Source organism: Bison bison, unplaced genomic scaffold (assembly GCF_000754665.1).
Source record: "Bison bison bison isolate TAMUID 2011002044 unplaced genomic scaffold, Bison_UMD1.0 scf7180017864118, whole genome shotgun sequence".
Taxonomy (NCBI): domain Eukaryota; kingdom Metazoa; phylum Chordata; class Mammalia; order Artiodactyla; family Bovidae; genus Bison; species Bison bison.
In genome coordinates, this window is record NW_011494690.1 from 4158803 (window position 1) to 4172356 (window position 13554).

A 13554-nucleotide genomic window follows, 5' to 3' on the forward strand; every position below is an offset into this window, starting at 1 on the left:
TGAAAGTGAAAGAGGAGAGTGGAAAAGTTGGCTTAAAGCTCAACATTCAGAAAACTAAGATCATGGCACCTGGTCCCATCACTTCATGGGAAGTAGATGGGGAAACAGTGGGAACAGAGTCAGACTTTATTTTGTGGGGCTCCAAAATCACTGCAGATGGTGACTGCAGCCATGAAATTAAAAGACACTTACTCCTTGGAAGGAAAGTTATGACCAACCTAGATAGCATATTCAAAAGCAGAGACATTACTTTGCCAACAAAGGTTCGTCTAGTCAAGGCTATGATTTTTCCAGTGGTCATGTATGGATGCGAGAGTTGGACTGTGAAAAAAGCTAAGTGCTGAAGAACTGATGCTTTTGAACTGTGGTGTTGGAGAAGACTCTTGAGAGTCCCTTGGACTGCAAGGAGATCCAACCAGTCCATTCTAAAGGAAATCAGCCTTGGGTGTTCTTTGGAAGGAATGATGCTAAAGCTGAAACTCCAGTACTTTGGCCACCTCATGCGAAGAGTTGACTTATTGGAAAAGACTCTCATGTTGGGAGGGATTGGGGGCAGGAGGAGAAGGGGACGACAGAGGATGAGATGGCTGGATGGCATCACCAACTCGATGGACCTGAGTTGGACTGAACTCTGGGAGATGGTGATGGACAGGGAGGCCTGGCGTGCTGCGATTCATGGGGTCGCAAAGAGTTGGAGACGGCTGAGCAACTGAACTGAACTGAAAATATCCCAGGGGTAAATGCAGCAGAAAAGTGACCTTCTGGGTGTAGCATGAGAAAATGATTTATTAAATTTTCCTTAAAGAAAAATATCCTTTGAAGTTCTGAGATAAATACAAAAACCACCCCCTCAAATTCTAAGATATACTTTGGACTGAAATAAAAAACAGCTTCCAATTTATAGGTACATTCATACATGACAGAACACTTATGGGTCAGATGGTTCACGTTTATCTTCCTTCACTGAGAACATCAAGAATGTAACAATTTGCTCCCAGAAAATGTCTCACAGAACCTCAGAGGCAGAAAATAAGTTTATATTAAACACAGAAACACACAATGCTCACAATTTTTAAAACTTACGCATTTTGAAATGGGAAAAAACGTTTTGGAAAAGCAAGTTGCAGGATTTTTCTTTTAGTCCTTGTTTTAAAAATTCAAGCAGCAGACTTCCTTGATGTATTTTAATAAGGTTTTAAGAAATGTCAGTCTCAGTAGCTCCCATTCTATTTCTTTACTCACTTCTATACTCCTATCACTGACTCCTTAACAGCTACTGAAATTGAGAAGGGTAATAGATAACAAGGTAAAACAGGCAGAAAATGGAGAAATCTTTTATCTCCAGGAGAGGCAATTCAAATACCTAGAGGCCAGGTAGGTAATGCAAACTGTCTGGGTCCATGAAAACACAACGGTGCAAGCGGTGATCGATGATGAGTGCCTCCACAGTGTCCACTTGTCCTCCACAGTGGGGAGGAAAGCTGGGGCAAACAGAATACTTCCCCTGGGTAAAGCCCAATCCCATACGACTATAGAGCAAGGGCTGCCAGATCTTCCTCTACTTTTGGGAGGGAAAATGATGGAAATCTGGGAGTTTTACTGATCTCTATAAATTACGGGATGTTGGTCTTTAAGAAATTAAAATTATAAGCATGAGCCAAACAAAATAGATCTATGTCCTCGAAGGGAGCCAGTGTGGGACATCCGATAGCAAAAATTTACGTTAAGTATGGATAGACCTAGAAAGTGCTCCACAAATCACACTACACGCTCAGAAGTTTAACTTCTCTCTCCCCCATTCCTCATCCCCACCGCTCCCTACATCAAACAGGCTTAGAATTTCCCCAGAACTCCCTTCTTTAGTTTACCTATTTATATAGATGTATATATCTTAATTTGAAGAAGGAAATGGCAACCCACGCCAGTATTCTTGCCTAGAGAATCCCAGGGACAGAGGAGCCTGCTGGGCTGACGTCTATGGGGTCGCACAGACTTGGACACGACTGAAGCGACTTAGCAGCAGCATATATCTTCATTTAATTATCACAATTTATAAGGTTCATTCAAGTATTCTTATTTTTAATTTAGGACCCTGAGGCAGAGATTAATCTCTTGTTACAGAGCTAGTAAGCAGTGGAGCCTAGGTTCAAATTAGGTAGGCTTGGTTTCAGTCTGTGGTAACTGTAATGTTTAAAAATGTTACCCTTTTCTACTTTCAGTAAATATTAACAAGCATTAATGTCAGCAGTCTCTTAAGTTACTGCCTATTTTTAAGACTAACAAACCATCAAGAGTGAGTTAGAGTCCAGGTCTTTCTCTAAATGAGCCTTCAAACCTAACAGGAAGTAGCTTTCTTTCCCCTTGCTCTTGCTCCCTACTCGATTTCTAAGACAAATAGAGTTAACACTTGTAGTTTGTAGATATGTTTTTTTCTGAAGCTATTTCCTGGCATCTTATCTGGAGATAAATGCGACTAGTCAATTCATATATATTGGCACTTTTCTTTGTCCAGAGTCCTATTAATTCTCATCATATCATACAAGCAGTTATCTATCCACATTCGTATTACATCTATAAGCTGTTTGAAAATGCAAAGTGAGCCATGGGAGACCAGTAGAATTAAAATTTAAGTGCCAGTGTTTAACCTCCTTTTTAGTCTTCCCCCATCTATCGCTCCTCTCCTGCCAAGCTAGTGTCTGAATTATGATCATCCTTGTCAGCCCTGTATTATACAGAAAAGAACCCCCCTCCCTAAAAGACAGGATGACTGCAACAAAATTAAGGCTCTGAGTTGTCCTGTTATATTGGGTGTATCCTTTACTGCCATAATGCAGCAAAAACATCTGGTACCTTTTTATTAATCTTAAGACATGCTGGTATACTCAGTTTCATTGGGCATAGCCTTCTAATTATAGTATTCATAGAACTTCAGCATCTTACTAACCACCATGAGATGCTTACTGATTTAGCAGATTTTCCCAGCTTGGCAAATTCTCTTATAGGAATTTACTAAGTTTAATTTACACCAATTAATTTGTAATCTAGTATTTGAAGCTGGAGCACTTTCCCTTATAAAGTCATTAAATTTAAATCATAAAATGGTTGCAGTCACACAAACAGTATAGCAAATAAAAAGTAGAATTAGATAAAGTATGTATACAATTAGACAAACAAAATACAGAGAACAAGAAATCTTTATTATTTTGAATGCTGGTGCATAACCAAAAACAAACTTAATTAGAGGAGGAGACAGAGGGAAACTTCAGATACTGAGGTGGATTTCTGGGCAGATTTAAAACTTTTAAGGGTTGTTGATAGTGTCTTTTTTTAGATGTAGGGCTTTCCTTTTACTAGACAATGTTCATTTAACAGTTCTTACATTATGAAGTTCAACCAGAGTCTTTTGCCTGTAAAGTTAAATGAAAAAAGAGAGCAAGTGAAACAGAAAATTCTCTAGTATATACTGATGTTTGAAAGAGTTTGTGCTCTTTGTACCTTCATGTACATTTTACAGTCTAAATTTGAAACTTCATTAAGGACGTCTTAAGTTTTGACTTTTAAAAATGTTCAAGGCAATGAATTTTCTTGAATTAAAGATTACAGTAGCTTTAAAAATGATCAAGATATATGTACAAACAAAATCTCAGTTGTTCTTGGAAACACGTTTTAAGATATAGCACACAAGACACATACTTCTTTTGGGGGTAGATTATCCTTTGAGATACTGAAGAATACTCGGTAGATTTATTTTACACTAAAAATTTAGCCTTTGATAACCAGAGCTCGGATAGATTACAAACTTGAATCTTTAAAGTTTTCTCAATATGCATACAGTCCAAATAACTCAAAGACATCTTATGTCCTAAGGTGGACACATCAGTTACTTTTTCTCATATAATTATCATCAGTGGGCTCTTGTACTGGCAGTCTATCTTGGTCATAACTTATTCTTGAAAAGCCATTCCTTACAGTGAAACATGAAAGATTATCTTCCTCGATGCAAGGAAATTACTCTGAATAAACAACAAAGTCAAAGCCGTGTCTCTGGACATTCTTGAAAACAGGTTTCAACAGTACTAAGATACTCTTCTTTAACAATTTTCTTCCTTTTTCATAACTGTGCAGTCACTACCTTATTCTACTCTGCAGAAAAAAAAAATTTTTTTTTTGGAAGATTAAGTTTTTCATTGGCACAGAACTATTTGGAATGAACCCAAAAGACAGTGGAATGCTGGGTCTCTCCTCAAGCAGCTTCCTCCTCTCTTAACAGCATTTAACTACTCTCTGTCAATGATCTCATCACAGCCGAGTTCTTCCGTCAGACGATTGACAACCATAAGTGAAAAAAGCTCTTCGATAAAAGCCAATTGATCAAACGGGGTCTTCTCATAATGCATCTGAAACCCGCCATCCAGAGCTGCTTCTCTGGCTCTGGAGGTTCTCAGAAACATCTTGTTGGCTTCTTCAAGGGCCGCTGATACTCTGTAGCCCGCACCACTGAGCGGCTCCTCTTCCGGATAGTCATAGTCGTCCTCCCAGTCATCGAATTCCTCGCCCTCGTCCTCGCTCTCGAAATCAGGGCCCGCGATCTGGCCTGGCTGCTCCCCAGGGCTGGGCCGTCGAAATCAGGGCCCGCGATCTGGCCTGGCTGCTCCCCAGGGCTGGGCCGGCTAGCGAGGCCTCGGGGCCCCTGTGGCTCCGCCATTGGCTGGGCCGCCTCCTCCTCCATTGGGCCTTCCTCCTCCAGTTGTGGCGGGGCCCCGGCGCGGGAGGGGTTCGGGGATAGCTCCCGGCTCCCGCCGCCTACCTCCATATGCGGAAGGTCACTCTCACCAGGAATCACATCCATTTGCAGATCGGTGCTCTCCTCATAGAGCTCGGACAGCTCGTTCATTTCAGACATAGTGCAAGCAGCTCAACCTCCCCACAAGTCGTTCGCTTTCCACAAGCTCCGAGCTACGGGGCCGTGCGGTTGTGCGCTTGCGCAAGCACCGTGCGCTTGCGTGACCTCGTGCGTGTGCGCGACCCCCAAACACCGCCTCCTGCTCAGAGCGCTGCTCTGGTTTGGCCGCTGGTAGTGCCCCCCATCCCCCTCTGGGGGACCTTCCCAGTACTCTGGGATCTGCGCTCCGTGCGTTCGAATTTCAGACCTAGGGCTGTGCATTGCTTGGCCTCCACCTTACCTAACCGTTCTGCTGCTTATGATGCTATAAACTTGAAAATACTCTATATGCCTTCTACAGAAGGTGGGAAAGATAGAGGGCGAGAGGAGAAGGGGACGGCAGAGGATGAGATGGTTGGATGACATCACCGACTCAGTGGACATGAGTTCGAGTAAACTCCGGGAGTTGGTGATGGACAGGGAGGCCTGGCGTGCTGCAGTCCAGGGGTCGCAAAGAGTCGGACACGATTGAGCAACTGAACTGAAGACCCCTTAATCTTCCTCCCCTCTCGCCCCTCTCCTTTCTCGCTGTCCTCTTTCCGCTGCTCCCCTTTCCTCCATTCCCAGGCAGTCTCGTCTGCTCCAAGGTTTTAACTAACTTCGTCTCTGTGCAGCTGCTGCTGCTGCTGCTAAGTCGCTTCAGTCGTGTCCGACTCTGTGCGACCCCATAGACTGCAGCCCACCAGGCTCCCCTTCCCGTCCCTGGGATTCTCCAGGCAAGAACACTGGAGTTGGTTGCCATTTCCTTCTCCAGTGCGTGAAAGTGAAGTCGCTCAGTCGTGTCCTACTCTTCGCGACCCCATGGACTGCTCTGCACCTGAAAACCACACGGTGTTCTCAGCCATACATCAGCATATTAAGAACTCATCCATCCCTCTCTTCTATTTTTCTCATTTAAAAAAAATGTTAAATTCACAAATAAGCATATTATCGGTGTTCTTTAAAAAAATATGCAGAGAAGAAATACATGGGCCCATCTTTTTTTTTTTTTTTGCCGCAGGAGGGGACTTTACACTTAATTTGGTGTGCGTTCTGTAAATCTTTTTCTGTGCATTTATATGAATCTTTTAAGTCCTCATGGGAAAATCTTATTTTTTTAACATGTCTTACATAATTGCCTTCAACTTATAAAAAAGCAAAAAACCCCTAAATCTTGTAGATTTAGCTGTTAGTATACATAGACACATGTTTTCATAGTATTCTGTCTGTATAGCTATACTGTAGTTGACTTAACTATGCACAAAGAATTTCCTTTTTTTTTTTTTTGTATTGTATGGGTAAATGAATATCTACATGTGCCAATACTTCTCTCTAGTAAAAACCTGGAAGTGGAAAGGTGGAATTACAGGGTATGCATACTTTAGCTTTCAGTTCAGTTCAGTTCAGTCTCTCAGTCATGTCTGATTCTTTGCGACCCCATGAATTGCAGCACGCCAGGCCTCCCTGTCCATCACCATCTCCGGGAGTTCACTCAGACTCAGGTCCAATCGAGTCGGTGATGCCATCCAGCCATCTCATCCTCTGTAGTCCCCTTTTCCTCCTGCCCCCAATCCCTGCCAGCATCAGTCTTTTCCAATGAGTCAACTTTTCGCATGAGGTGGCCAAAGTACTGGAGTTTCAGCTTTAGCATCATTCCTTCCAAAGAATACCCAGGACTGATCTCCTTTAGAATGGACTGGTTGGATTTCCTTGCAGTCCAAGGGACTCTCAAGAGTCTTCTCCAACACCACAGTTCAAAAGCATCAATGTCAAATGCCTCTGAAAGTTATTGTACAAATTTAAGCACTAGGCAGTGGTGTTCAAGAATATCCACACCCCTGCTACACATGATTTTGTTGAACTTTAACAACTTTGTCAATTTAATGGTGTCTTGTTTTATTTTTTATAGCCTTGATTTTCTTTGCAGGTTATCTTTCAATATGTTTATTGAACATTTGTATTACTTCTGAAAATTAAATGATCTTATTTGGGTTTATTTTTTTTTCTATTGATGTAGGAATGTTTTATAAACTCTGTGTGAAAACTTTGTTTCACATATTGCAAATATATTCTCTTTGCCTGTTGTTTCTTGTTTTGGAGATCTTTTCTTATACAAAAGTTTTAAAATAAGCTTTCATGTATTCAAGTTTAAAAGTTTCTTTCCTGTATGTCTTTTTTTAAAAAATTAGGATGGATTTGCCTACCTCAGAGAACTTAAGCATAATCTTTTATCTGTCTTTTAATGTCTGTATGGCTCTTTTGTGGTTCAGACATTTATTTATAAATATCATGAGGACAGGATTTATTTTTATATTTTTCATGTATGTAGCTGATTCAGCTGACTCCGCTAATTTAATCACTTGTCCTTTTGTCTGCTGTTTGGTGCCACATTTATCATAGGCTAAAAGAGCACAAAAGTGTCAGTCCTTTTTAGTCTTTGTAGTCTAATGAATTTCTATAGTTTTATAATATGTCTTAATAATAAGGAAAATCTTTTCTCTTTGTTCTTTAAAAAATTGCCTTAGTTCTTCTTGCACATTTATTCTTCCAGTATGAATTTTAGAAGTAGTTTAAAAAGTTCCCTGAATGGCACTGAATTTTTATTGGAATTGTATGGAATTTATAAATTAATTTGGAGGAGAATTGATGTCTTTATAATATTGTCTTCTCATCCATAAAGGTGATATATATGTTCTGCATGTTCATATGTTATTTATACTCTTCACTTAAGTTTTCCAAAAAGTTTTATGTAATTCTTATTAGTTATATACTTAGGTTCTCTTGTAAAATATACCTCTCCCCTCTTCCCCATACAGTGTCAGATTGGCTGTTCCTGGTATATGGGAATGATGTTGGTCTCTGTATATTGATTTTGTTTTTAGTAATCATTTTAAGCTGAAATATAAATATAGAAAACAAATATAGAATAGTGCACAAATTGTAAATGTATAGCTTGATTATCACAAAATGAATTTGTTTGTGTTAACTACTACCCAGATCAAGGAACATCATTTGCAGGATCCCAGAAAACTGCTTGTTTTCTCTTCCTTTGCCCCCAAAGTCACTACTATCGTGACTTCAAACAGAATGAAATAATTTTGCCTGGTTTTGAACTTGATATAAATTCAGCTATGCAGTATACAGTCTTTGTGTCTGGCTTCTTTTGCCCAAGAAATATGTTGTTGCTGTATAGTAGTCCCATGTTTGAATATCACAGTGATCATCATTGGGATTGTTTCCAGTTTGGGGCTATTATGAGCAAGGCAGTGATTATCTTTCTTGAGATCTTTTGGTATATGCATTTACACAGTTCTTTTGGATATACATCTAAGAGTAGAGCTGTTAGATTCTGTTACACAAATCCGAAGGCAGGATTAGTCAATTGGTACATAGTTGATTTAACAAATCTTTAAAAGAGTATGACAAATAGGTCTCTGCAAATTGGTCATTACACTGTGGTTTCCAAATAAGGAAGCCAGAATCTAAAGTAAAAGAGACAATCTTAGCTAAGCTAAACAGTTTAGCTAACTTATTCAGTTTACTTAGATAGTCTTACTTCATATTGAAACTCTTTATGTTAGTGCCTTAGTAAGAATGGGGACTGGAATGCAAAAGTAGGAAGTCAAGAAACACCTGCTGTGACAGGCAAATTTGGCCTTGGAATACAGAATGAAGCAGGGCAAAGACTAATAGAGTTTTGCCAAGAAAATGCACTGGTCATAACAAACACCCTCTTCCAACAACACAAGAGAAGACTCTATACATGGACATCACCAGATGGTCAACACTGAAATCAGACTGATTATATTCTTTGCAGCCAAAATGGAGAAGCTCTATACAGTCAGGAAAAACAAGACCAGGAGCTGACTGTGGCTCAGACCATGAACTCCTTATTGCCAAATTCAGACTGAAATTGAAGAAAGTAGGGAAAACCACTAGACCATTCAGGTATGACCTAAATCAAATCCCTTATGATTATACAGTGGAAGTGAGAAATAGATTTAAGGGCCTAGAGCTGATAGATAGAGTGCCTGATGAACTATGGGATGAAGTTCGTGACATTGTACAGGAGACAGGGATCAAGACCATCCCTATGGAAAAGAAATGCAAAAAAGCAAAATAGCTGTCTGGGGAGGCCTTACAAATAGCTGTGAAAAGAAGAGAAGCAAAAAGCATAGGAGAAGAGGAAAGATACAAGCACCTGAATGCAGAGTTCCAAAGAATAGCAAGAAGAGATAAGAAAGCCTTCTTCAACGATCAATGCAAAGAAATAGAGGAAAACAGCAGAATGGGAAAGACTAGGGATCTCTTCAAGAAAATCAGAGATGCCAGAGGAACATTTCATGCAAAGATGGGCTCGATAAAGGACAGAAATGGTATGGACCTAACAGAAGCAGAAGATATTAAGAAGAGATGGCAAGAATACACAGAAGAACTGTACAAAAAAGATCTTCATGACCCAGATAATCACGATGGTGTGATCACTGACCTAGAGCCAGACATCCTGGAATGTGAAGTCAAGTGGGCCTTAGAAAGCATCACTACGAGCAAAGCTAGTGGAGGTGATGGAATTCCAGTTGAGCTATTCCAAATCCTGAAAGATGATGCTGTGAAAGTGCTGCACTCAATATGCCAGCACATTTGGAAAACTCAGCAGTGGCCACAGGACTGGAAAAGGTCAGTTTTCATTCCAATCCCAAAGAAAGGCGATGCCAAACAATGCTCAAACTACCACACAGTTGCACTCATCTCACACACTAGTAAAGTAATGCTCAAAATTCTCCAAGCCAGGCTTCAGCAATATGTGAACCATGAACTTCCTGATGTTCAAGCTGGTTTTAGAAAAGGCAGAGGAACCAGAGATCAAATTTCCAACATCCGCTGGATCATGGAAAAAGCAAGAGAGTTCCAGAAAAACATCTATTTCTGCTTTATTGACTATGCCAAAGCCTTTGACTGTGTGGATCACAATAAACTGTGGAAAATTCTGAAAGAGATGGGAATACCAGACCACCTGATCTGCCTCTTGAGAAATTTGTATGCAGGTCAGGAAGCAACAGTTAGAACTGGACATGGAACAACAGACTGGTTCCAAATAGGAAAAGGAGTTCATCAAGGCTGTATATTGTCACCCTGTTTATTTAATTTATATGCAGAGTACATCTTGAGCAACGCTGGACTGGAAGAAACACAAGCTGGAATCAAGATTGCTGGGAGAAATATCAATAACCTCAGATATGCAGATGACACCACCCTTATGGCAGAAAGTGAAGAGGAACTAAAAAGCCTCGTGATGAAAGTGAAAGTGGAGAGTGAAAAAGTTGGCTTAAAGCTCAACATTCAGAAAACGAAGATCATGGCATCCGGTCCCACCACTTCATGGGAAATAGATGGGGAAACAGTGGAAACAGTGTCAGACTTTATTTTTCTGGGCTCCAAAATCACTGCAGATGGTGATTGCAGCCATGAAATTAAAAGACGCTTACTCCTTGGAAGGAAAGTTATGACCAACCTAGATAGCATATTCAAAAGCAGAGACATTACTTTGCCAACAAAGGTCCGTCTAGTCAAGGCTATGGTTTTTCCTGTGGTCATGTATGGATGTGAGAGTTGGACTGTGAAGAAGGCTGAGCGCCGAAGATTTGAAGCTTTTGAACTGTGGTGTTGGAGAGGACTCTTGAGAGTCCCTAGGACTGCCAGGAGATCCAACCAGTCCATTCTGAAGGAGATCAGGCCTGGGATTTCTTTGGAAGGAATGATGCTAAAGCTGAAACTCCAGTACTTTGGCCACCTTGTGCGAAGAGTTGACTCATTGGAAAAGATCTGATGCTGGGAGGGATTGGGGGCAGGAGGAGAAGGAGACGACAGAGGATGAGATAGCTGGATGGCATCACTGACTCGATGGACGTGAGTCTCAGTGAACTCCGGGAGTTGGTGATGGACAGGGAGGCCTGGCATGCTGTGATTCATGGAGTTGCAAAGAGTCGGACATGACTGAGCGGCTGATCTGATCTGAAGAATGGTGGCAAATGACTGAAACTCAAGTCAAAGTAACTTATATAAAAATGAATAAATAAACTAGAAAAAATACATAAAAAAATAAAGGGAGGGGGGAAATGTATTGGTTGAAGTGATGAAACAATTGTTACCTCCTGCCTTTTTACTGTTTTTGACTCTCAGCTTTGATTTTTCTCCATAGAAAAATAATTTTCTAGCAGACTTTTCCCTCATGACAGCAAAAGATGACTCCTAGAAGCTTTGGGCCTGTACTAAGACATTAAATGACAGGGAGAGATGCATTTTCTCCTACTGTTCTCCTTATTTCTTCCTCAGAGATGTTGATTGTCTTTGCTGTATCTAGATGGATGGTGTTTTCTGATTGGCTAGGCCTGGATCATTTGTCCAGCTTCAATGGGCGGGGGCAGTAAGATGCAGTAAGATCAAACCCACATGAACCTCCTGATCTAAATAAGATATTTATAGAACTTGGATGGAGTGGTTTCCAAAGGGATGTTAAGCAGGCAAAATCAAAACAAACAAATGTATGTACATTACTGTTAGATGGTATATAACTAGGAATAATTAGTTTATAGCATCATATGTGTTTAATTTGTGTTTTCCAGATTATTGCAAATCATCATATGCAGTCTATTTCTTTTGCTTCTGGAGGGGATCCGGTAAGTATGAATTCATTAAAGTTCTTTTTTTTATAAGAGTTAAAATAAATTTCTATGTAAAGTATGTTAGCCACTACCTGTCTTTTCCAAATATCTTATTACGGTTCGTGAATAGCTATATGTAGCAGGCAGTGAAAAATTTGGTTCTGACAAAAGATTTCCTGTCACTGATTTTGTAAATACTTGGATTAGTGGATAAACTAATAATACTCCATTGTGTTACTAGCCATGGAGTTATCATCTGAGAAGCTTCTTGTAGATAACATCAAATTCATAAAAAACAAGTATGTTATACATCTGTCGATGGTCCTCCCTCAGAATTTTTCAACATAGAGTTCCTGGCAGATCCTCCCAATCAGTTGGGTTTGGCACATGAGGGGAAGCCTATTTGCCATTCTGGCCAGCAGCCAAGGCAACTAATCTAATCCAAAATGAGCAACTAAGTTTTCAGAAACTCATGCAGGGAATGTTGAGCTGGGGAGAGAAACCTGTTGTTTCAACCAAGAGGCCACGTGATGCTCAATTGTCATGAATTGTGCAGGTCTGAGTCGGTGCTTTCCCTCCAAGCGTTCTCTGCAGAGTAGAGGGTCATTCCCGGACCTCCAACTACATCATTTCTAGATCAGAGCAAAAGGAGATGGGTATTGAAGCGAGGAAGCCTGTGACCGACCAAGAAACACATCTGTTTAAACCGAGGGAGCAAGAGAAGGATTTTGCTTCTCTGTGACATTATGACATTTTTCTTGTACCTACAAATGTGCAGGGATTTTACCTGATCTTGCTGCTGCTGCTAAGTCGCTTCAGTCGTATCTGACTCTGTGCGACCCCATAGACGGCAGCCCACCAGGCTCCTCCATCCATGGAATTTTCCAGGCAAGGGTACTGGAGTGGGGTGCCACTGCCTTCTCCTGACCTTACACCCAGTCAAAAATCTGCTTATAACTATCCCCAGCTCCTCTCTATCCACCCGCCATCCAACCTTATAATCTGACCTCAACATCGACACCAAGGGATATGTTTGGTAGCAGAGAGCATCAACTTCCAGAACTGTCACTTCTCTTCCTAACCCTCTATGACTCGACCATCCATGAAGGAACTTGAACACTTTTGTAAAGCAGTGTAAAGTAATGAGTTCTGTAAGAGCAGTGGGAAGAATAATTATTGCCGTTTGCCTTAAATTTCCCTTTTCAAGTTTTAAATGTCGCTATCATTTAAAAATTGGTATGAAAATCCTCATTTACCCTAGACATGCCCTGCACGGTGTCTATCATAGTTCTCCAGAATCCTGATTCTTTTTAGACTGTCTTCATGTGCCTTTAGTTCTTTAAACCAGCCAAAGCATTGCCGCTACCAAAGATAGTAAAGAATTTGTAGCTACTGTGGGAAAGTTTGTACCTACTGAATTGAGTGGCACCTCTGTGTTTCCTACAGGTGGAGAGAAAATCTGCTGATTTTACATAGAAAATGGGTGACCAGAGCCTTGGCATTAGAGGTTCCCCCAAGTGAAGCTTTACCCTCAGGTCAGGAAGGCAAAATGGTGGAGTGCCAGGCTCTGGAGTCAAGTAGACTTGAGTTACTTACACTCTCTTAAGTTTCAGGGCCCTCTTCTGTAAAATGGGAAACGATCCCCCTTGCCTCAAAGTGTTGTGAGAATTAAGTGAAATGGTGCATGTAAACTGCTAGCATAGTGCCTGGCACAGAGTGATCAGAGATAACTGTCACCAATATTGCTAATACATGTCTATACCCTCTTAGGACAGTGTCTGAGATAATATACAGCTTCACGGCTAATTGAGTCCAAGGGTTTGGAAGCTAAAAGTCTCCATGACCTAATGTGGTACCTTCTTCCTAGCAGATTCCCTCCAAAGTTTCAAAAATACTGAGTGTTCCTTCTCACCTCTTGACCTTGCTCGCCCTCACTTTTATTCCCTTCTCAAAAACAATTTACTTGTCTCC

At 40.8% G+C, this 13554-nt stretch overlaps 2 protein-coding genes across 2 annotated transcripts in view; one reads left to right on the top strand and one right to left on the bottom strand.

Annotated features, from left to right (window-relative positions):
* Positions 1-13554, top strand: part of SHC4 (SHC (Src homology 2 domain containing) family, member 4) — a 134046-nt gene that overhangs the window by 82916 nt on the left and 37576 nt on the right. The window contains exon 5 of the mRNA XM_010839528.1: positions 11545-11598. Coding sequence (XP_010837830.1) covers positions 11545-11598 — 54 coding nt within the window. The remainder of the gene's footprint in view (positions 1-11544; positions 11599-13554) is intronic.
* EID1 (EP300 interacting inhibitor of differentiation 1) lies at positions 3177-4986 on the bottom strand. The gene is made up of 2 exons (XM_010839526.1): positions 4645-4986; positions 3177-4594 (listed from the first exon to the last, which is right to left on the bottom strand). Exons 1-2 carry the CDS (start codon positions 4901-4903, stop codon positions 4278-4280), a joined length of 576 nt encoding a protein of 191 aa, XP_010837828.1. The 5' UTR covers positions 4904-4986; the 3' UTR covers positions 3177-4277.